Source organism: Lonchura striata, chromosome 2 (genome assembly GCF_046129695.1).
Source record: "Lonchura striata isolate bLonStr1 chromosome 2, bLonStr1.mat, whole genome shotgun sequence".
Taxonomy (NCBI): Eukaryota; Metazoa; Chordata; class Aves; order Passeriformes; family Estrildidae; genus Lonchura; species Lonchura striata.
In genome coordinates this window covers 7,818,180-7,842,414 of record NC_134604.1, presented here as the reverse complement: position 1 = coordinate 7,842,414, position 24,235 = coordinate 7,818,180, and the positions used below count along the sequence as shown (strand labels likewise).

At 39.8% G+C, this 24,235-nt stretch overlaps 1 protein-coding gene across 1 annotated transcript; it reads left to right on the top strand.

The window, feature by feature from the left end:
* The first annotated feature begins 226 nt into the window (after positions 1–226).
* CXADR (CXADR cell adhesion molecule) lies at positions 227–24,235 on the top strand. The gene is made up of 7 exons (XM_021532396.2): positions 227–361; positions 16,239–16,408; positions 17,066–17,270; positions 17,629–17,784; positions 18,806–18,928; positions 19,210–19,348; positions 19,713–24,235. The coding sequence occupies exons 1-7, from the start codon at positions 307–309 to the stop codon at positions 19,978–19,980; spliced, it is 1,116 nt and encodes a 371-aa protein (XP_021388071.1). The 5' UTR covers positions 227–306; the 3' UTR covers positions 19,981–24,235.

The following is a 24,235-nucleotide window of genomic DNA, read 5'->3' as shown; positions in this document are numbered from 1 at the left end:
CGGGCACCGCGGGCAGCGTGCCGCCGCTCGCACGGCGTGTCCCGCGCACGCTGCCGGCGGGGCGGGCGGTCGGGGCGGCGCCGGGCGGTTCGCGGCGCGCCCGGGCGGCCCCGGCGGCGCAGCGGGCTGGCGCGGCGGGCGGCCCCGGCGGGCGCAGGTGCCGCGGGCGGGGCGGGCGCTGCGGAGCCGCGGCGGGGCGGGGAGCGGCCGGAAGTGACGGGGCCGGGCCGGGCCGATTCACCTGCTGGGCGCTGCGCGGGGCGCTGCCCGGGCACGGAGCCGCCGCCGCCGGGTGCCCGCCGCGCCATGGAGCCGCCGCTGCCGCTGCTCGGGGTGTCCCTCGTGCTGCTCTGCTCCGCAGGTGGGCGCAGGTGGAAGGGACCGACGGGGAGGGAAGGGAAAGAGGGAGAGAGGGGAGGCGGCGGCGGGGCTGCGAGGGGGCTGCCGCCCGCCCGGTGTCCGCCCCGCGGGATGGGGCGCGGCGCACCTCCGCCCCGGCGTGCGGGGGATCCCCGGCGTGCGGGGCTCTCCGCCCTGTGTTTGTGTGAGACGCCGAGTGTGTGTGTGAGACGCCGTGTGTGTGCGACGCCGTGTGTGTGCGACGCCGTGTGCTCCTCTCTCTCGGCCGTGTGCGGTCTCTGTCCCGTCTGTTTCCCCGTCCCCTCAGCCCCTCACCCGGGGTGCGGTGCCCGGGCGGGCGCTGGCGGTGCGGCCGCGCCGCGGAGCCGACCTGGGCTTTGTTCGCCCTCGGCGCGGCCGCCCAGCTTTATCTGCCGCCTCCTCCCCTTCCCCCGCCGCCCTCCCGGGCAGCCTCCGCTGCTGCCGGGCTCGCCGTGCCCGCCCGCTGCCTCCCGGCCGGAGCGGCTCCCACGGACGGCGGGGTCGGGGAAAACCGACGTGCGAGGAGCAAAAAGAAAAATTCAAACCCGCGTGTGGAGCACGTCCAGCATCCAGGCTGGCTCTGCTTTTGAGGGGGTGGCTCCCGGAGAGCCCTCGGTTGTTGTACCCGATGGAGACAATTGAGCCCTGCTGAGGAAACGTGAGAGGGTTTGGAGGGTGGGAGGAAAGGATTGGATTGAACGGGATGGGCCTAAACGCATTTGTTTTTCATGGTGAAAGAAAACAAAGGAGTAGATATTCTCAAACAAAAAAAAGCAATCACCCATATACAGAACCCACACATACGTGCTTCGGCTGCTAAAAAGTAGGCAGATGTTTTTCATCTCAAATCCTAGCTGTTATTAGGTTCCTGTAATGAACTTGGATGCCATATCAGTGTTTCCTAAACATATCGCTAAAATAAAAGTAAGTTTTCAATAAAGTTGACCCAAACTTATGTGAAACTATAAAAGGTGACAAAACACCTTTGGAGGTCCAGCTTCACAGTAAAATGTGTATCAGTTGTGTCAGGAGGTCAGGTTTTATTTCCTATTGAAATGTTAATGCCTGTGTTGATGTCACTGCTGTTTTGGGAAATTACTCATGGGATCAAAACTGTGTGTCTGTAATGGAATGGTGAACTCTGATCTCCTGGATGAAAGGGAATAGGTAGTTCTGCATTAAATGTGTTTCCTGCAGCAGAGTTAGAAACAAGGTCGATGCTGGGTAAGATCTGTGAGTTACTAGTGTTTAGTTGACAAGGTCAGTCATCAAGATTTATATTGAAACACTTCATGTAACAAAAACTGTGAAAAAAGTAGAATTATATGTACTGCACTTGCACTGATAGGTTATCAAAGGCTATGATTATAAAAATTAGGAATAATTAATATATGAGGAAATGTCAATCCAGAACAGAATTTTACACTTTAGTTCTGCTGAAGGATATAGGTGTCTTCAGACCTCAGTGTGAAATTGGGTGATTTATAAATAAAGGAATACTCCTAATAAAAACACACATACCTCTTTCATATAGTTATTTGAGTGACTCTATTCTAAAGCATATATATTTCATGGTCCTCTGAAGGAAATAATTGAATAATCTGTGTATCGTAGGAGTTGATATATCCTCTGAGCTAGCTTGTGTTTTTTCCCATCGCATTGAGTTACTGTTTCTGGGTCTGTGCTGCAGATAGACATTGCTTCCTTCACAGAAGGAACAGATGTCAGTAAGTTGCTGTTCTCCATATGGACTAAACTTAGAGGAAATTAGTTTTTGTGCAGTTGGGTGAGAGCTATTGTCAGTGAAGCGTCTCCTAGGTGCTGAAGTTACTTGAATTTGTGGTGGCTGTGGTTTAACCCTAGTAAGAAACTAAGGACCACCTACATGGTCACTGTTCCCCTTGTGTTGAGGGAGAGAATTGGAAGGGTAAAAATGAGAAAACTTGTGGGTGGAGATGAAAAGTTTATTGAGGAAAGCAAAATCCATGCATGCAAGCAAAGCAAAAGAAGGAATTAATTCCCCACTTCCCATGAGCAGGGGGATGCTCAGCTGTCCCCAGGAAACTGGGCTCTGTCACACCTAAGGGTGACTTGCAAGAGAAACACTGTCACTCTGAACATCCCCACTTCCTTCTTCACCCAGCTGTGTTCTGTGGTCATGGGGTGTGGCACTATCTCCCTGGGTATACAGTGCTGGGGGAGGAATCTCATTCCGTTTGGTGCAAATTCAAATTTGTGTAGGGTTTTCAATGACTGAGAAGAAATATAGGTGCTGAACTCGTGACCCCTATTTAACAAATGCGATAATTTACAGCTTTTAAGCTTCTGAAAATGTGTAATGTCATAACACAAATTTTCAATAATGGAAAATGTTAACATGGAGAGATTATACCTATACAAAAATAGATGCTAAAAAAGATACTCCATGCATAGTGGCCCATTTAACCTTTGGAGGAAGATTTTACAAAACAGTAATGCTGTGCATACAAATGATGCAATTAAGGATGAGTTTGAGTAGAGTGTTAAAGTAAATAATGGGGCAGGAATTTCTTTAGTCTGTAGTGATATATTTTCTTGCTGCTCTTGTTTTATGTGCATTTTGGGTTTTTTATGTGCATTTTGGGGTTTTTTGTTTGCACTGGTAATAGTTGGTAATTTTGTACTCTGTTGAAATTCTACAATGTGTGATGCTTTATTAATATAAGTGTAAGCTTTTAAATAAAATTAAAGTTCTGGTAAACCGTAGGAAAATCTTTAGTTACTGCCCTGTTGTTAAACTTGCAAAACTAATTCCAATATTGTGCAGGCAGGAGGAGAACCCAGTGCAGGCATGGTAAGTCAGCATTTGGTGGTTAATACATCTTGACAAATAAGTATAATAAGGAACTTAAGCCTGTTCATGTTTTTATGCATGCAATAGGATCTTGTAGAACCTTAAATTAGAAGTGTGACTACCACAGGAGTTTAATGATGACTCCCAGTCTTTTAATTGCTAAACCTGGGGCACTTCATCTGTTGGGCAGTAATTGTAATGAGGTACGGGGCTCAGGTTCTTCTAAAGTGTCCATTGATGTGAGAAGTTACCTGAAATTTGGGACCTGTTTCCTGCATCTTAGAGTTTTAAGAAGTATGAAAGTCTTTAACCAGAGATTACTTAATCAACTGTTAGTCAACTGCTGTGACATCAACCATGACATCTGAATTAGCGATTTTGCCTTGGCTAATCTGTTTCCCAGAAGGTATTTTATGTGTTGAGAATGCTGCTGCAGAGATTATTATAACTCATCACTTTGGTCTCCTCTGACTGGCCCCCTGTGTTGCATCAAACTTCAGCTGCCTGGGTGTTTTCACTTCCAGTTCCTGCCTCTTCCACAGCAAAGCCCACTTGACAGATGGAGTTGTCAGGAGGGAAGTTAACCCTCCTGAATGTCTGGTTAACTTCTATTGCTGCTTTATGAAAAATATATGTCCTCATGTTTTTATATGAGCACATGTATGCTTTGCTGTAATTCCATTCACACTTGAAGAAAGTAATCTTGAATATCTTTAAATCTGCTTCAGTATTGGTGCATATTAAAACTCCTTTGCCACAGTGCCTGCAGAAATTTGTACAGACTAGGAAGCTTGGTTTTGGGGCCAGTATTGTTTTGACATACTTCCACAATAATTTAATCAATTGTTTGTTTGCATGCTTTCGTAAGCTTGTAATGACAGGGATCCTTTCTGGTCTTGTTGCAACTTCTGATTGATTTCTTGAAGCTTTTTGATGCTGTGTAAAATGTTATAAATATGGAGAAATTTTTACAATTGTGTGGCTCACCGGCATGGAAGGATGTATGTGTCCCTGCCCCCTCTACTACAGCAATTTAGTTACAATTCCTTTTTTTCTGTTTCTTTCTTTCCCCTCCTTCCTTTTTAGGGAATTCCTCTTTTACTCCTTTGCACCTTCCAGGAGATGGCTCAGAGAAAAGCCTCTTCAGCCAGTTTCCACAGGAGTAAGTGGCAGGAAGTCACAGTTCTCTGTAAGCCTCTTTCAGAAGCAGCTGCAATATAAGCAGCCCCTGCATCCTAGCTGGTGCTGTCCTTTACTGCAGTTGTAAATGAGTCTCAGTTGCTGAAAACTTTAATTTTTAACGATCATGTCATATGATTTGAAACAAGAAAATGTTTTGCCACCAATATGTCCTGGTACAGGGCATGAATGTGTGACAGGAAGGATGGCAGAAGAGCATTAGGAGGAAACTTGCTCCATTTGATCAGTATTTTCCCAAAGCAGGGAAATATCTGTAAAACAATGGCCTGGAGAGACCTTAGTTGAGGGGTAAGACTACATGGCTAAATCAGGCAATCAGTCAAATGTCTAGATGTCACCTCAAAGATTTTTTTTGCACCCCATTTGAAGTTGTGCCTGGCATTCATCCGCTCCATAGCGAGCTAGTTCGGGGAGTTTAAAAGTTATAAAAAGAATAAATTTTTGTGAAGTCAGTTTTCTGCCTTTTCCTGATCCAACTCAATGACATCAAGTCTGAATTATAGCAAGGGGGTGTCAGCTGGAGCCTGAAATGCACGTGTGCGGAATATATTATTTCTATTGTTTATTTATTAATTTCTTTAAACGTCACCTACTTACTGGGTCATGTGTTCAAAATGTGATAAAGAGGCAAGATTTGGAGCTTTACTGGTTTTACACTGCAGCCATTCACTGGTGATCTGATGTCCTTTAGCTGCTGTCAAGAAGCATCTGGGGTACTTGATGGTTGCAAGTTTTGCAGTTGCACTTGCTGCTACATTTTTTTAACAGATTTGTTTTTCATGCCCTACAGCTAAAGCCTGTATGCTTAGTATGCTGAAAAATGATTAGCCCACAAGAACTATTTGGTGTGTTGGAGGGAAAGATGAGGATTTGATACATTCTCAACTGTTTGAACTTGTACAGGATTAGTTTGCATAAGGAAGTTTGCTGTATTCACTTATCCTGCCCCTTCAGTTCTGCATTTTAGATGTATTAACACTATAAACTACAAGGAATATTGAATCTCAGTTGTTTTAAGACATGTAAAAATTAACCTGTATGTGTGTGTATATGTAAAAAATATATTTTAGTCTCCCTAATTTTTTAAATGATTAGTTAACTTTGTGGCTAATTCTTTGAGCTTATTCCTTTCAGCCTGTTACATGGTGGGAGTGGGGCAGGGAGGGAAACAAGAGCGGGCAGACAAGATGCTTTTCTCTGACATTATGATGCTTCACCTTTGCATTTAAAAACAATGAAACAGTAACAAGAAAAGAGCCCAAAAATCAACTCTGTGCTACCGAATCAAATAGTTGTCAATCTTAATGCAGAACTTGCATATACTGGGAAAAAAACATTGCATGTTCAATAGCTCAGAAGAGCCAAAGCCTCTTTACTCAAGTGAAAATAATATGGCTGCTCAGTTAAGTGTTGGATTGTAGTGAACTCCCTGATGCATCGACTGACAGATGTGCCCAATGCATTCACACTGCCAGTGAGCTGCTTCATTCAGCTCCCTTTTAAATGCCATCAAATTGGCAGGAAAAAGATCGAATCATGTGGCTTGATTGCTTAGTGACTGTGTAAGCCTCCGATATCCCTCCGTAATGGGAAAGTGTCTTGCAGAGCTAAAGGCAAAACAACATGTGCAACTGGCCTAGACTTGGTAGAGGTGGGGCAGGATTTTGTGTGAGGAAGTCATGTCAGGATTTCGGCTCTGATCTTTTTATTTTTTGTGTTCACTGAAAAAAGTCTTTGTAAGGTTGGCCTTCATTTCATTTTGCATTTCTCACTACTGTTTCTAGATGGTTCCTTAAAGACTCTGAAGGTACAGTGTCACATTACACCTGCCTCCATTACAGATGTGATGCGGTTACATCTGGTGGTGTAGCTTAATGTCTGCTGTGTTCATTGCCCCTTCCAGCCGTGCCATTGGATTCCTTCTCCCCTTCCTTGTGTCAGAGCAGCCTCCTGCAGCTGCTGCCAAAGTCCATCCAGCTGATACCACAGAAAACTTGGAACTCATTGTGATCTGTAGATTCTGGGCTAAACGCTACTCCTCTGCTTAAAACTAATCTTAATCCCAGTTTGTGTTACACTATCCCCTCCCCCTTTCGGTTGCCTCCCGAAAGCTTATCCTTCCCTTCAGTAAGGAGATCTGAATGCCCCCTCTCTCCACTTGATAAGCACGTCCCTCTCAGGAAGGTCATCAGCCAGCAGTTGCTAGGATACTGGCTGGTGGCTTTGGGTTTAGCAACCCAAAAGCTTCAAGAATGTGCTGAACAAGTAAGGAGCACAAGGCCAGTTGTGTAAAAGGAAAGGGATGTTGGAGAGAATGAAGGCAAAGGGTGTGTTGAGGAAAAAACAAAGTTCTGGGTAAAACAAAACAAAAAGATAATTCACATTTTAGCCTGTGACTTTTAGATTTTAATTGTAGTGTAACTGTTTCAGCTGATCTCAGTAAACTGGTGGGGAGTGAAATCAAGCTCATGCTATGTATTTGCAGAGTTCGGGTTATTGATAGTTTTGTTTATATGAGCCTTTAAGTTAAGCTACAAACTACACGTCTTCTCAATCTAATGAAAAATTCTTAATTCTGCAGTGCCTTTTAAACTGGGATGGTATGCTACACTACATGAATTGGAACTATTTATTAATTTAATGCTGTCTGAAGACATCTAGACTGATAGAGATTTTTTTTATGTCTTTGAAGAAGTGTGCATAATCAGTTTCCTGTCTAGCTTTTTTTTTGTTTTTCCTAACTCGTGTGATTTGACAGAGGATTTGTGGATTCAAGTAAATGTGCCTCAGAAAAGTGGTGCTTCTCCCGCACCTGCTCAGAGGAAGTAAAATTTGGAAATACAAGCCCAGTGATTTGAGACCCAGCAGCAGACTTGCCTATCCAGGTAGTAGAAGTTTCCCAGGTTTATTCTTATATGTAAAAAGAAATGGATGTTGGAGGGGGATTTTTCTGTCGTGTGTTTAATTTTGTGGTGGTGTTGTTTTTTGTTTGGGTTTTTGTTGTGTTTAGTTTTTTGTTTATTGTTATTTTGTTGTTTGCTTGTTTTTTTTTTTTTTTGCTGTTTCATCAGCCTTCTTGTTGTAGCTTATGGCAAAAACTTATTTCATGCATATAAGTCTTTTATTTATCTGCACCGTCGGAGGAAAAAGTGTTCTGAAAACTGGGGGTTTGGTCGCTCAGCCTCTTTGAGCTATTGATGAGGTGGCCGAGATGAAATATGCAAGAGTGTTTTAAAATCTTGCCCCTACTAACATTAAGTGTATAAAACTCTACCTCTTTTCTACAAAAATTTCCTGAACTGTTTTTCTATTTAGTTTGGGACTAAAGTAGGAAGGAGGAGACTGTGTGCAGCCAAGTCTCTCTTAGGTGAGTGATTTTATTCCTGGGCTGTCTTTACTTTCTTTGCATTTTAGAAAGTTTACTTCCTAAACTCTTTCTATAAACTGTATATTTTCTGCACAGTGGAAGAGTTTCACTAAGATCTGTGACTCCAGTTTAGAGAGCACTGACCTGGGAACTCTGAAATGCAGGTGTGAACATCTTTTGTCCTAATTTTACTGTCTTTGAGGATTAACCAGTGTTCTGCCTAGTGGACTTAGGCTGGTGTAGAAAGGCAAGTTTTTACCTTCTATCTAACCTTCTTGTATTGGGCCTTTTTGAGGTTTAAGTAGAAGAATTCTTGGAAGAGTAATGTCACTAGCCCTGGAAATGTTAGGTTTAAGTAGGCTTGGTCCTTTTGTTCCTTTTGTTCCTTTTGCTAAAATGTGTTCTTGGGTATTTTTTCCACTACAGTGAACTGCGCTTATCTCTGAAATTTGTGTCACTGCACTGTATGATAACAACACTTAGAGTGTGAAGCATGGAAAAAATGTAGTCTGTGGAGCATGTTAAACAGTAACTGTTTAACACTTGATATTAGCAGGATAGTACTTTCTTTGTCAGGAAAAGCTTTGTGATTTGCCTTTATCAGAATGGGATTATCCTAAAAAACTGACTTCTTTGTGTAGTTCTAAAATTAGAATGTACTAAAACCAAACCTCTTTACATACATGGATTCAGATATAGTAATGCTGTGTGACTTTTTCTTCTCTTGTTTTATATACTGCTGCTTTATTACCTAGCTTTTGTTAGTTCTTGACCAATTGCTTGCTTGTTCCTGTCTTTCACCTCTTGCTTGTTTTACCTGCGTTGAGGTTATGGTGAAGCCTGAGTATTCTTTGATACCTAGATACCTGGCTAAATTAATAGGATGTGTATTGAATAATATGTGTTTTGGAATCTGTCATGAACCATTTTTGAGTTTCATTCTCATATCAAAAATCCCCAAGTCCATTGAATTTGCTTTCTAAGGAAGACTTCATTCTTTTCATCCTTCTATTAAACTTCTGTTTTATTGACATTGTTTCTTTAATGTTTACTAAGCTAAAGGATACTGTTTAGGGACTGTTCTTCATGTTGCAGAGTTTATAACATATGAAGAGTTAGATTCAGCAAATCTTCATAGTGTTTCAGCCCAAACTTCTGAAATCTGTAACTGTGTTGGGTCCTTTTGCTCTTGGGGATATGATGTAGAAACTGAGAATCCAAATCTGACGCTGAGCCTTTCTTTTTCAGCTTTTTTTTTTTAACCTTTTGGGGAGGGGTCTCACTGATAAATTTAGGATATTGTTTTATTTTTTACTTGTGGCAAAACAGCATAACTGCAGCTTTGTTTCCGTCTCAGCTGTGCTGATGTGACTTAGCTCCTGGGTGCTGCAAAAACCACTAAAATAAGCAATGCCAAATATTTGTTTCCCTTTATTCCTTTGTGAAGACAGTTTTTAATCCAGTTACTTGATCGGCAGGACCCTACCTTGCAGGCATTCCCTTGGCTGCTGAGGATGCTGATGTTTGGTATTGTGAGGAAGCAGGAGATGATTGTGGGACAGTGGCTGCCTGTGGGAATTTCAGCCTTGGTGACTTGTGTTTGTGTTAGATTGTAGCATTAAATACCGGGGAGTGTCCTTGGCCAGGCACTCCTCCTCCCTGTGTACCTTCCTCCCTGCACACTCCCTGCTTGCTAAGGGTGGAAACTTGACTCCCTCACTCCTACAGGGCCTGAGTTCCAAAGTGCAGGTCTGAAGTAAGATGTTGAAGAATTGACCTAGTGAAGGTGGGAAAGGGGAGAGTTGGGCAGCTTTGTTCTGTAAAGTCATTGCAGCTAGCTGAGAAATGTAGGAGATGAACTCTTGAGAAGAGGCAAATCCAGAAGTAAAGTGGGGTTGTTGGGGAGGTAGTTCTTGAGACTGAAATCTGCCAGGTGGAAAGATTTGATCACAGGTACATCTCTAATCTGCATTTGAAATACAAGTCTGAGCTGAAGTCTCTTAAATGAATTTTACAGCTTATGGTTCTCAAAGCACTACTGTGCGTTTCTGGTTGTGATCATTACTTGCTACTTAAGGCCACGGTCTGTGGGAAAAAGCATTTATATATTTAAAGCCTCTGCTTGTTTGCAGTCAGGTATTGGCAAACAAGAGTCGTTTTGGAAAGCCTGCTAGTAAAAGTGAAGATGCAGTTGCAGGTGGATCACACTAAGCAGAGCAGCATCTCTGAACTCAACTCTTACTCTGTGTAGAAACTGTCCTGTTGCCCATGTAGGGGACTGTCTGCCAGGTTACATAACCCTTCTGTAGCACAGCTCTATCTGATACCAGGAACATTCATGCCAAATTTAGATGCACACTTAAATTTGTGTAAGCCAGCAATGCAGAATTTCAATGTGCCCCAATTAAATAAGAAAATACTAAATGCCTAAGTAGTTCATTGATTAATTTGCTTTCCATTATTTATTATATATTACAGCTCTGCTTGTGTCTGTGTTGGAATGAGTAAAGCTTTGCTCCATTTTAATTTTTTGTCTGATTTCTGTTTTGAAGATTCTTTTATACTACAAAGCAACTTCTATCAGATTCCATAAAATATTTAATTTTCCCTAGATTATTCTTAATAATAATGGAGTTTGCTAAACTAGTTCTACTTGAGTGATACTTCAAGTTCAGATACTCAGAAGGGAAGAGTTTTTCTAAGGATTTGCTATGGGTTTGCACCCCTTCAGAAATCTGTATGACTGAATGAGTTTTTCATATTATATAGTTTGCAATGCTCTTTAGGGTCAGTTCCCCAGCAAAAGAGTGTTTTATTCTACCTTAAATATGAATGTTCACAATCCAAATAGTGTATTGACCTCTTACTTCTTCTAATGCAAACTTTTGTAAGGGATAATACTTATTATTCTTCAACAAGGGAAGGATGCTCTTCTCAACCAGTCACAAATATATATTCATTTGCCACAGCTGAATATGGCACATGTTCCCTTGCAAAACACTTTGAAAACAATATACAGTCATTTGGATCAGGTGCACTTCAAAGTTGACTTTCAGGGGTTTTCTTGAGAGCTTGTTGTGTGCTTCTGAGTCTACACTTTGCAGTGACTTATTTACTGCAGTTAGAAATTAGATATTTTAATGCTAAGCATTTTTGAGTAAGTGAGATGGATTACTTGAGTCACTTACCTGTGTCTAAACAAAAAAAAAGGTGTCTGAGAAGGATCTGAAATTTTATCCAGTAAACCATGTGAACCAAAACAAATACAAACCTTCCTTCAGCCTGTGATAGAACATCTGCCTGTCATGTACCAGCAGCTGGATACCACAATGGATCCTCTTCTGTTTTGAGGAGCATACTAAGGGAATCAAATAAATATAATCTCCCTGATTTGAGTGGAAACTGAAGGGGTAAATCTTGGGAAAATGGAGAAAATTTCATCTTGTCACTGTGCTTGCTTCATGTAGATCTGTAATGCAGTTGCAGAATTGTTTGTGTTGGACATGACCTTGGTCACGTCCAAGCTTCTGCTCCAAACAGCAGCAACACTGAGTACCTTGGTCTTTTCTGCATCAGCTATAATCTGTCCAATTTTTCTCTCTGATTCTTTACTGCTCATGTAATAGCAGAAGGTTTTCATGTGGCACTGGAGTCCCATGCTGCTTTCAGCTTTAGTTGTGTTTTGATTTCCCTGGCAGGGGTGCTGCATGCCTGGGCAATATTTGTGTATTTTTCCCTTGATAGGCTGTTCTTCCTTCTTCCTCCTTTGGATAAGATGCTGATTAATCTGTTTATTTTGCTGTGTTTGGGATGTACTCCTTGTGTGTGGTTAGTAATTGTCCTTAAATACTCCCCAGTTTTCTTGAGCTCTTTTGCTTTTTAGAACTGGATTCCACAGATTTCCAGCTACTGGGTAAGTCAGTCTGCTCATATGAAGTGCAGGGCCTGTGCTGGATTTGCCTTCCTCCTCTTAGGATTTTAAATGTCAGTATTTCATGGCCAAGTGGTCATGGTCAAGGCTGCTGTTGATCTCATCCCTGGCAAGTTCTTAGGGCTTTTTCCTTGAAAGCAATCTCCAGAAAGTATCAATGGGGACTGACTCATTTAGTACTGTTTTCCCCTAAAATCTTTCAGAAACCTTTGATTTTGTTTCCTGCTATGTTGACCTTCTAGTAGATGTTACAGAGGTGAAATAATAACCAGTCTTTGTCATTTTTAGAAACTTTCTGGAACTGCTGAAATAGTTTTCATCAGGTTCTTATGCCAACCAGGCAATTTGTAACAAACTTTGACTGTGATGTTTCCTTTAATCCTGACCCACAAGCTCTTAGGCAACCTGCTGTCTGTCCTGTAGAACAGCTTTTTGTGTTCCAGCTGCTCCTACAAGTAGAGAGCAGGTCACCTGCTGTTCTTCCTGGCTTTGTTTAAAAGCTTGTGTCCACTCATGACTAAGTGCCAGTCATGCAAGCTGTCCCACATGCCTCACTCTGGGGTCAGTTCTGTACAGGTGCTGTAGGTGGCTTCCCTTTTAGCATGATTTATCCTCACCAGGGTCTCTCTTCTTCCACCAGCCTGGCCCAGGTTCTTCCCACGGCTCAGTCTCTATTCCCTCCCTGACTGCCAAGTTCAATTGGCATTCTCTGGCAGATCTCTCATTTACATGGCTCGTCACCAGCTCTGGTGTGGTTGCTCATATCTTGCTTCCTTGAGTGGATCCCATCTCTAACTTAGCAGCCCTTGTTTCTCAGGGGTACTTGTGGCCACAAAAGTTGCTTCTTGCAGTGCCATTGCTGTAGTGAGTTCTTCACTTCAAGGATGTGCCTCTACAAACCTTTTACCTCCCCAGGAAAAGAGCAAGGAGAGCAAGCATCATCCGGGATCCTATGTCTTCCTTTGCTCCTGAAGCCACACTTGATTTTCTCTATCCAGGTCTCTACAGGTAATAAGTGAGAAAGGAATAAAAAAGAGAAGAAAAAGGCATTAGTGGTGATGATAATAAAGGTTGGAGTACCCTTGACAATCTCTGACATGTCAAATTGGCCAAGCCTCCTTTCCCAGCATATCTGGCAGGAGATGCGTGTCTTCCCTGCAGAAGGGAATCCCCAGCTAGTATTACCTGTCCCTCCCTTGTGTTGCTAATATTCAGTCCAAGCCCAGCTAGCTCTGACATGTACCTCAATTGAGGTGCTTGCTGCTTCTGCATACTGATGTTGACCCAAAAAAAAAAACAAACTGGGAAAAAGCTTTGGTTTTGCAGCCTTACTGTAAGAAAAATACTGTGGAACACTGGTATAATGAAAAAGAGGTGTTGAGAGATGTGCAGTAAGAAAGGAATTGAGATTTATGGAGAACTCTGATAATTAGAAGGCTCAGACTAATGTTTGAGTACCTCTTGTAGCAGCTAGTGTGTGCTGGAAGCTTCACGTGCAGGAATGATTGTTGGGTGTTATCTTAAGGATTGTGTGCTTTAGCTTTCATTGACGTGTTTGCAAGCAGTCAATGTGCATGAAATTTCTACTTGGTCTTGAAAAGTATCAAAAATAAACTTTAAATCTTCTCTTTTGGGTAAGGCTCTTCAGGCTGTTGGGTTCTGCTTTTATTTAGCACGTGGTTACTATGTTGATTTGTATGTTTGGATCAGAGAAATGAGTGCTGTATTAGAAACTGAAACATTTACTATTTTTGGCTTTTAAAGCACTTGGGACCAAGCTGCCAGGCAGTGATAGGTGGAACTACTGGAGTCTAGATTCCTAGGAGTGTGTCTCTGAAAGGTAGTAGTTCCAGCTTTTAATTTTTCTTCCCAGTTGTCACTTTCTCAGTGTTTTGCCATGAAACTGTGTAATGTCCCTTTTGATTTATACTCACATGAGTTGTCTGGCAACGAAGAGACAAGAGGCAGTTGAAGAATCTAATGCTTATTAGGTATGTCAGTACAAATGAGTACTTGGGGGACTTCTGGTTGTATTGGACTGTTACTTCTGCTTTTGTATTTGTTTGAAATTGTCAAAGAGATGAACATGTAACAGCTGAAGAGGGAGAGAAATAAAACATTGATCATACAAGTCCCATTTGTTTAGAAAAGTAGTCAGAAAAAAACAGTAATGGATACTCATCTGTCCAGTTTTTTTTGTTTTGGCCATGTTGTGTTTAGCAGGTTGCAACTGAAAATCAGAGGTGTTGATACTTTTTAGTAGTAAGGATGTGTCACACTGTCTTCAGAGTATGAGTTCTACTGCCCACTATCTGCTGTGAAAAGGGACAGTGTTGCTCTTACATGAATTATTGTCCCATTTGTGAAATTCTCAGCAGCCTCTCTTGTGGGAAGGGGGAAGCAAATGTGTGTGCTGTGGTCCTTTGTTGTGGAACTTCAGATAGCAAAGTGGTTGTGACTGGAGATGCTGCCACAGAGCAGCAGCTCTGCTTCAGTGATTTACTTTAGAATGAAAGCTTCCGATTTCCCAGATTTGAGGCTTTTAAGGAAGTAACATCATGAAGTATTTCATTATCAGTTACTTAAACTGCGCTTGAGTTCACATCCCTTTTCTTTAATATAGTAACATTGAAGATGCAGAAATGCAATTTGGAGATGAACTTGAGAATGTTGTAGTACAGTTCCCTAATCAGGCCATGGGAGACAGGGAAACAGAAGAGTATGGAAGTTGCTGAAAAACAGTTCAGGAATATACATTAGTAATGTAAATGCTACTGTGTGTTATAGAAACATTAATGTACTTTAAATCTACCCATAAACAGAGGTAGTACTAGTGTTGTCTTTGCTTATTCAGAGGTTTAGAATGGCTAGTTTGAAAATCTGAAAAGATTCTTTAGGAGGGGATAGGATTGTGACAAGTCAAACACTATTAATGGAGATCACTATTAATTAAGGGACAGTATTAATTCAACCTAGTATCAGAGAATTAATTGTTCAGATCCAGTTACTGTGGTCAAAAAAGAGGTGGTACAAATCTATTGGAGTTGTCTTTGCAAAGGTGTATATTGTTGGTAAGAGACATTGCACATGAATCTCTTTCCTACCTCAGGTTGATGTGGATTTTTTTGGTTGGTGTTTCTTTAGTTTTTTTTCCTTCCCCCAGCCTGAGGATAATGCCATGAAAAGTAATACCATGAATGGTAGAAAACATAATAATCCTCCCTAGTTTGTTAGTAATTGACTACTGTGAAAGGCTTTTCTTGCAGGCTGTAATCTGGAATTAGGAATTTAGTATGTTGAGTGATTTCTCTTTCTGAAGGATTTTTTAAAATAGCTGTTAAAGATCCCGTTGTTTTGTCACCAGGAAGAGAATGCAAAGACTTCCTAGAGAGCAAAATTTTAAAAAAGCAGAAGGATATCTGTTGGGTCCCTTCCAGCTCACCATATTCAATGATCTACTGCAGGAAGCTCCTCTACTTCACTGGAGCTCCTCTACTATATGGAGAAGTGCAAGTTAGAGCATAAAAGCACTGTGTGAAATTATTTTAAACTTTTTCATCTGAGGCTGTTACTTCACCTCTGTAAAAGGCACCAAAGCCTTCGATCTTCCTCACACTGTCCGCTCCCCTGGTGGCCTTGCAGCTCTCGTGGCTGTGGTCACATCTGTGGGTGTGTACAGCAACCTGCACACATAAACTGACCAAAAATCTGAGCTTGGTTCCCAGCAAGGTGGACAAAACAGTGGATGTAACAGTGCCAACCCTGTTTCCATCATGAGCAAAGGGTATGCTGTCCATGTCCTGGCTGTGATGTGCAAGCCTGTAGACTTGATATAAGGGAAGCCTGGGTTTGTGGTGAAATGGGGAATCTTGCTTTAGGCATTTTGAGTAGCTCGTTTTGTGTCACTATATGAATTCTTTTTCAGGGTTGAATTGAGGAAAATCTGTTGTTTGGAAGCATGTTTGCCTAGAGGCATGCAGATAAGGATTGCACAGCCTTTTTAGAAGAGTAAGACAAGCAGAACAAACAAATGCAAAAAACTCATTGAGATTTTTGGAAAATATTAATTTGCCTTCTATCCCCCTGTAGATGGAGGAGGCCTTATAACTGAAGGCAAAGTAACTTACTGCAACCCAGGACATCTCAAGAATTCTGTCTATCCTGGCAGACTTCATTGCTGATCCATACTTTCATTTTACAGTGAGGGGGTAATAGTAAGGTGATTATATAGCGACTTGAAAACCTACTGCTGAAAATGTTTAGCTTAGGATTGTGTGGGATACGAATTGTGGAAAAAAAACCCCAAAAAACCCAAAAACTATGGCTTGAAAGATGTTGGATGTAATTCCAGATGAGCACACAGGACTTTGCACTGTGTTGGGTGACAGCATCTGCACAGGATCTCCTTAGAGGTGACAAGTCTGACTGATGGCATGATTTCTCTACAGGAAAAGTATGTCATAGAGCACTTACAGTGAACAGCTGCACATGACTTGTTTTCAAAATCTAAAAATATATTTCTATAGGTCTGACAAGAAGCCTAACTATAACTTCAGTTGACCAGTCAATGTTTGAAAAAGCACAAGGAGAGAAAGTTACGTTGCCATGTACTTTTGAACTCTCGGAAGAAGATATAGGCCCACTAGATATTGAGTGGGTATTGATACCAGCAGATAATCAAAAGAAGGAAGAAATAGTAAGTAAAGACTTCTCTTTGGACAGTGTTAATTCAGTCATTTTAGTAGGTCAATGTATGAGGTTTTTACTAACTTTTTAAAGTTCCACCTTTTCAGGTTGGGATGCTTGTGATCTTAAATTGCTTTGAAGTACCAGTCACATGAAATCTAGTGGAAGTTTTGAAATAACAGATTAAGGATGAAATGTTAAGACATTTTTCACTATAAACTTCCAAATTAAATACACTTCAGTTCTAAAAAGCAAACTTTGCTTTGGTACCTGCATTTTCTTCCTTATTGAAAATAGATTCATGAGGACTTAATTTTAAATATATGAGCTTTTAGTTATTAATGCTTGCCTGTCCTTGAAAGCCTTATAAGTAAGATTATTCATATTAGTAGGCAGGTTTTGTAGAGTTAAATTGGAGCAATTCTAAACAGTTTTCTTTTAGTCACAAGTCAATGCTGACATTGGTACTTGGTCAAGTGTTTAGTTGGAGTATTCACTCTAAAATGCTGTATGTGGTGATATTTTGAAGGTGGAGATATTTGAATCGCTCTGTTTTATTTCTGGAGTAAAACTATAGAAAGAAACTTGAGAATTCAAAGAGATGAAATGATATTAAATGTTTGCATCCTAAGTGGATTTCTGAATCATATTTCTTTTTTTTTTATAGATAATTATGTATGCTGTAGACAGGGTTTATAATCATTATTATGCTGGCTTGACTGGGCGAATGCAGTTTACTAATCTTGATCCCAAATCTGGTGATGGTTCATTGGATATCCTGAATTTAAAGGCATCAGACACTGGCACATATCAGTGCAAAGTGAAGAAGGCTCCTGGAGTTCAAAGCAAAAAAATACAGTTGACTGTACTTGGTAAGATAATTTCTTTTCTTAAATTTTCAGTGATGTTTTTTATGTGCTTATTCCACCCTATTTTCAATGTCTGAAATTAAAGCTTCAGTTGGGCAGTGTTGTACTGAAGCTGTGGTGATTATGGTCATTACTGAGGCCTTGGGAAGGATGGGCATAGTTCTGTTCTGGGAAATGAAGGGAATGATGTTTAGAATTATAAGCATTTCTAGAAGTTCTGCGTCTGACTTGTATTTAGTAGAAAAATCTTTCTGTTCATAGAAATGGTCCAATCTTTCACAGAATGGACTGGCTCCTAGAACAAAACTAGGAAACATTTTGATTGTGACTGTTACTAATTCAGTGATGTTTTGTTTATTAGTAAAGCCAGCACGGACTAAATGTTCCATTGAAGGATCACAGGAGATTGGAAAAGACGTTACCTTGAAATGCGTGTCACAAGAAGGATCCCCACTTTTGTCTTATGACTGGAGGAGAGTATCTGGCACACAGAATCTTCCTGCCACTTCCATGCTGAGTACTGTCAAACTTCATTTATTACTCTGAAATACTTAAAAATATTGCAGTATTATTTTTGGCTTATCCTGTCTTGTAAGCATCTCTGGGTTAGTATTACTATAGAGTAGTCAAAATTAAACATCGCCACTGGCCTGTAACAAAACTGAGTTTGAAACAAACTGGAGTTGATTCTGGTTTTTAATTCATGCTTGGAAATGTTTCAGGCTTCAAGTTGAGGTTCTTACCGTTAGGCTGCAGTATCATGCTCACCTGTGCCCAGATGTGTTAGTTCTCCTGCTTGCTGATGGTTTTACTTTCATGCTTAAGCAGACAGTAGGGAATTCAGATGTGGCTTCAACATGATTTAAAACAAGCAAAAAATCTCCAGTGTTTTGTAAGTTTCTGCATTCTATTAGCGTATGTAATATTTTAAAACACAGATTCCTAAAAACCAACTACAAAGGAAGAACCTAGTACTGTTCTTCATTTTGGACTTGACTCCCGGTCTCCTATTTGATGTCTCTTATTTATTGTTTTGACAGTGAATCTGTTGATCATTAATGTCCTCTGTACCACTCAAGACTTTAGGCTATTGTTGTTATACCCCTTCTTTCTCCACATCCCAAATTTGTCTTGTGATTACAAAAAGACAAATTGACAATATCACTGCTGGACAAGAATGAGTGGGACATTATGCAAGAGTGACTTGTAATTCACAAAAACCATGTTAGTTTTGGGCTTGTGAATGTAGTTTTGGGGACACTGAATGTGTTCTGTAGAATCTAGACCATATCTAATTTGTTCAGCACATAGAGCAAGTCAAATGCTGTGGAATACATTTCTAATGGGGTAAGACTTCTACAAATAGTAGCATTTAAAAATGCTATATAAAAAAAAAAAAAAAAAAAAAACAGATTAAAACAGTTCTATCATGCTGTAAAGTTAAGATAGCATGTATATTCTGGTTTAATAATTCTGTGATATTAAATATGGAATTATATTTAGGAAAATGGTAAACCTCTACCTTCTGTTGTTTGTAGATAAAAATACAGGAGAGCTTCTTCTGAAAAATGCCTCTCGAGAGTATTCTGGTACATACAACTGTGTGGCCACAAACAGAGTCGGCACGGATGAATGTTCTGTTCAGCTGAATGTCACTCCTCGTAAGTGTTTACGGTGTAAGAGTCACACAGAGTTCTTGTATTAAAGCTGACCAGTCTGTTTCTCTAAATTCCTAAGTGGTTAAAAACCCCAATACTCTTATGTAACTTGGGGGTGCCACTTCAAGTCTTACTGTTTTAAATGCATGTGATTGAGCACTCCCCCTCTGATTCAGTGATGTATTATTGACCTGCCTCATGTGAAACATACTGGGCTTAATGTTTAAAGAAAGGTCTTATAACATTGACATTTGACAAACAGTATTGTTATTTGTCTATTCTAGCCGTAAATACAGCTGGTATAATTACTGGAGCTATTATAGGAACCCTGCTGGGTCTCTCTGTACTGTGTTCTATCATCTTCTGTTTTTGTAAGAAGCACAGAGAGAAGAAATACGAGAAAGAAGTACATCATGATATCAGGTAACAACAATGTGTCTCTCTAGTTTCTGAGCAGTATTATTGGAAGATTAACTTTTAAGTGTGTCTTTCTGCAAATAACTTACTTAACAGTTGAGATTTCTGTCTTAATCTGGAAAGTTTATTATAACACTAATGGCTTGTCAGAGCTTCTTGTGGCTTGTCTAATTTCAGTAAATATTTTAGAGGGCGAATGAATATTGAGGGTTTGGGGAGGCTTTTGTTACTTTAAAGGAAAATATAAGGATATTTTTGACTACGTTGAATAGAAAAAACCTAACTGAATATTTGTGTTAAAGTAATGGTGACTGAACTCTTGTTCTGCAACTGATTTTTTTTTTTTTTTTTGGTGTTTTGTTCATTTCAGAGAAGATGTTCCACCTCCAAAGAGTCGCAGTTCTACAGCTCGCAGCTACATTGGCAGCAATCGTTCTTCCCTGGGCTCAATGTCTCCCTCTAACATGGAAGGATATACCAAAACTCCATATAGCCAAGTCCCAAGTGAAGACTTTGAACGTGCTCCTGCTCAAAACCCAGCCTTTGCACCTTCAAAGGTAGCTGCACCTAATTTAAGTAGAATGGGAGCTGTTCCTGTGATGATTCCAGCACAAAGCAAAGATGGGTCGATAGTATAAAATAGTATTAATTTAAAAGCTGTTTTTTAAAGTGTTCATTGTAAGTATTAGAGAAAAATACTGTGTTTCATCCCTCATTTAAACACTGGCATGAAGTTTTCCTTGAAGAAAATATACAAGTTAGTCTAAAAAGCCACCAATTCTCATTTTAATTTTAAACTTATTCATATATGGTAGTTGAACTATTTGCTAAAAACATTGAAGTTCATAAATAAATATTGGACACTGAAGGTATTTGGGCCTCTGGTAGGTTGCTGAGGAGGTTCTGACACTGTCAGCTAATGTGCAGTTCTGAATGTGTAACAGTGAGACACAGGTGAGAAGTAACAAAAGCATTTCATGTGTAGACCATGAAGTTTCTCAGAGTTTCTGAGACCTTATTCTCAGTTGTGGAATAAAAGAAATATTTTAACTTGGCCACTTTCTAGTATAGTTGCAGGGGGCTGAAATACCAAGGATGACTTTGAATTCTATTCAAATTGAGTATTTATGTGGTTCTTTAAGCTGTGATGTTTGTTTGGAGTACTTGAGCTCTTATTTCAGGGGCAGACAGTCATTTGTTTGGTTCAATTAATTTAATTAATCTGTTCTGAATTTAAAAGGGCAATGAGTTTCCACTCATTGGACATTCCACTCATTGTGACAGGAAACCTTGCAAGTTCTTTGAAACACAAATTCTTTTACAATAACTAGTTCTGGTCCTGTCAGATAACTTAATACTTACGTTTTCTGATGCAAGAGTTCCTATCAGATTCTTGGTAGAGGTATCTAAGCTCTAAAACCTACAGACCCACTGTTACTGTCACAGTAATAATGAGTTAATGTATCTTTACACAGGTCTTTAAGTTAATTGTACCTTGCATGGTACAATTGCCTGGTTAGATACTAAGGCAGTGCTCTTAGTTTTTTTTTTTTCCAATGTAATTTCCTAGAAGCTCTATGTTAAGTAACATAGAAGCTCTGTTAAGTAACTGGTATTTGATGTCTGTCCTCTTGCTCTAACTACTGTGGAAACAACTTTTCTCGTATGTCCCTAAGCAGTAGTCAGTCCTTGTTCAAGATGCTAATGTCTCACTGTATGAATTTGCAAGGAGTTCAAAGCTCTTTTTTTTTTTTCCTCTTTAACAACTCTGAATATTCTGAACTAATGTTCAGACTGTGGAGAGCAAGCATTTCATGTAACTGAGAGAAAACAATTACCCAGAATTGTTGATACAAATCTCATGTTGTAAGATTAAAAACACTTCTTTCCAATTTTGCAAATTTAAAGCAATAAAGGAGAAACACAACAATTCCTTGTCTTACTTTCACATGTATTTAAGGATTTCTGGTAGCTTCTGATGACTGTTGTTATATACCTGCAAAAGCTCAATTTAAAACTCAGTACAGTTTGAATCTGTGAATTCTTTCTTTCTTCCAGTTTTCTGCCTTCTTTGTCTTATGCTGGGGAGCAGGTGAGGGAGAGTTCTTTTAGCTTGTTCTAGCTAGAGATGTTGAACTGCAAGGTATTTTGGAAAACTGTAAATTCATTATAGTATGTGCACTGATGTTGATGAAGAAAATACCTGAATAGTCTGTTGAAAGATATTAGGATTATTTGTGTGTAGCAACAGTGACAGAAAACAGCATTACCCCAGACTTCTAAGTTTAGTATCTGCTTATCTGTAGCTGCCTATACATCTGTGATGAATTCTTTGGCTTGCTACTAAATGTTTGTCCTATCTGTAAATAGGTGCACAATTTTCTGGCTGGCACTATTAATGTAAAGAAATTCCCCTGCCCATGGCAGTGGTTGGTACAAGGTCATCTTTAAGCTCCTTACAACCCAAACAATTTCATTATTTTAACATACCCTTCATACTGAATTTAGAAACTTGAGTGGCTATTAAGTAATATAGAGTTAGTTTTACACATTTGGGACTTTTTTAGATTGTAAACTGATGCTGTTAGAGATCAAATTTTTTATCTTTCATGTGTGCCTTGTCAATAAACTTTGCCTGATTGTAACTTCAATTTTTATTAAATTTCTGGTGCCTAAACATACTGTATGAACAGGTGCTTAGATGATGGTACAGTTCTTAAAACATGACACTGTGATCTGATTTCTTGATTCTTATGTACTATTTATACCTCTTCATGCCTATTTTTGGATGTGAACTTCAGTGTCTCTCTCTGTATTGTTCTGTATTTCAAAATGTCACTTAACTCCTTCAATTGCTAATTATGATTCGAGTGTGTTCCTGAAAGCTCTTCAGTTGTTGGACCAATGAGAGAGATAATTAACTTTCATTTATGTGGTAAATAATAGGCTTGGTAAATGTGCCAAACATAGCTTCTGACGAAATATAGATGAGGAGACATGTTTTTGCATCCAATTATTGTGATAGAAGAGACTTCCAAGATTTTAATCATACACTGATTGTTTACCTTGAAACTAAGGCCTTTCTTAACGAAAAGGGTATAGTTCCTAAAAATACAAGTTGAGTGCAAGGCTAAAGTGAATCACAGACTGAGAGAGAGCTATAAACCTAAGGAACCAGGCAGCAAACCTACTAAATTTGGTTCTAAGCCATCTGTGGACCTATGTGTTTTTTGGTGGTTTGAGGTTTTTTAATTATTTTTTTTTTTTTTTTTTGTTTTTGGTTTGGCCTGAGACCCTGTAACTTACAGTCAGGTAAGCCCTAGGACACTGAAACTCAGAAACCTGTCTCAGTAAAGCACACGGAGCAGAGTTTACACATGCTTGATGCTCTGTCAGCTTCTGCAAAATAATAAATGGGCAGAAGGACAGCCTGGTATGCCCTCAGAACCTGGCTGTTAGGCTTAGCAGCCTTGACAGAGTCTGTCTATTTATGTAATTGCATGGAAAAATGAAAGAAATGGAATCTGACACAGTCCTTATCTGAAGTATAGAACCTCTGACTTGGGGTAAACTCTGCCTCAAGTTGCTATCATCATGCCTTTTTGGGTAGATGCAACACTACTATGAAAACATAATACTACTACTATAAATTATTTCTTTTGTAACTAGATTTTTCACTTACACTGGATTATGATTCTCAAAAGCAGCTACTATATTTTAACAATAACTTCTAGCTGTGTGGGAGATGAACTGGTTAAACATGTGAGGTGTCCAGTGTGACAGAGAGCTCTGCTGACAGAACACTTTTAGGAAGTAATGGCAGCTGATATACCAGTTAGGAGGTGGCATTTTTAAAGTCTCATTTTGTTAAAAAAAAAAAGAGGGGGGGGGAAGGGGAGGGAGGGTGGTACCATTGTGTAAATACTCTTAAGTCAACTCAAGAAACCTCTAGTTAATGTCATGACTGTAAACTTGCCTGTTGAGGACTACTATATATAGAAAGAAACCCCTCAATTTTAGCATGGTGTGAATAAAGTGTTAGACTTGTAATACTGTAGAGGTTATGTAACACTTGTCCATACATTACAAGAGTTTTCATCAACTTTCTGCAGTGGGTATTTAAAAATACTTGTGTGAAACTTCCTTCCCTAAAAACAAATACTTCTTCCAAAACTGTGTGGTGCACAGAAATGCCTTGTTGGAGGGGTAAAACGTGACTTTTGAAAGAAATGTACAATGTATACATCTTTCTCAGCTCTTGATAGTCTCATTCATATTAGATGTATGCTTCCTGTTTAATAGTGCAAGTAAGACTTCTGAATTGCAAGTTTTTATGTAATGCTGAATATTGTATATTACTGGTTCCCATGACAAGCTTTTAGTTTTGTTCTGAGCAGTGTATATATTCTGGATCACTCTTTGTTCAGTCTAAAGATATTATGCTATTTGTGTCACTTAAACCTTGTTTTTTACACTTGATAGGTGCTTTTTGGGGCCCTTTGTTGAATAGTCCCCTAGCACTGAGGCATAGCTCAGCTGAAATCAGAGCAATAACAACTTCCTGGGATCAAAAATCTTATGATGTTACATTACATTTCTCATGCACAAAGCATGGACTTTGAACATTGATATGAATTTCAGTATGAGGTTTTATATTCACACTTTTGGGGGAATGGTATTTTAAAATAAAAGTATTGTGAGTGGATTTGTAAAAAAACAAAATCCAAAATTTTAAAATGCTATAGTTCCATGACAGACTTGTGTACTTTTTGAAATAAAACTGTTGGAGAAAACAGTAGTCTGTCTTTATTTTGAAGCAGCACTTGTATATGTCTTCAGCTTTTTCTTTATGTAATTGGAAGTGAACTAATAAATATGGCTGTGTGTACCGTG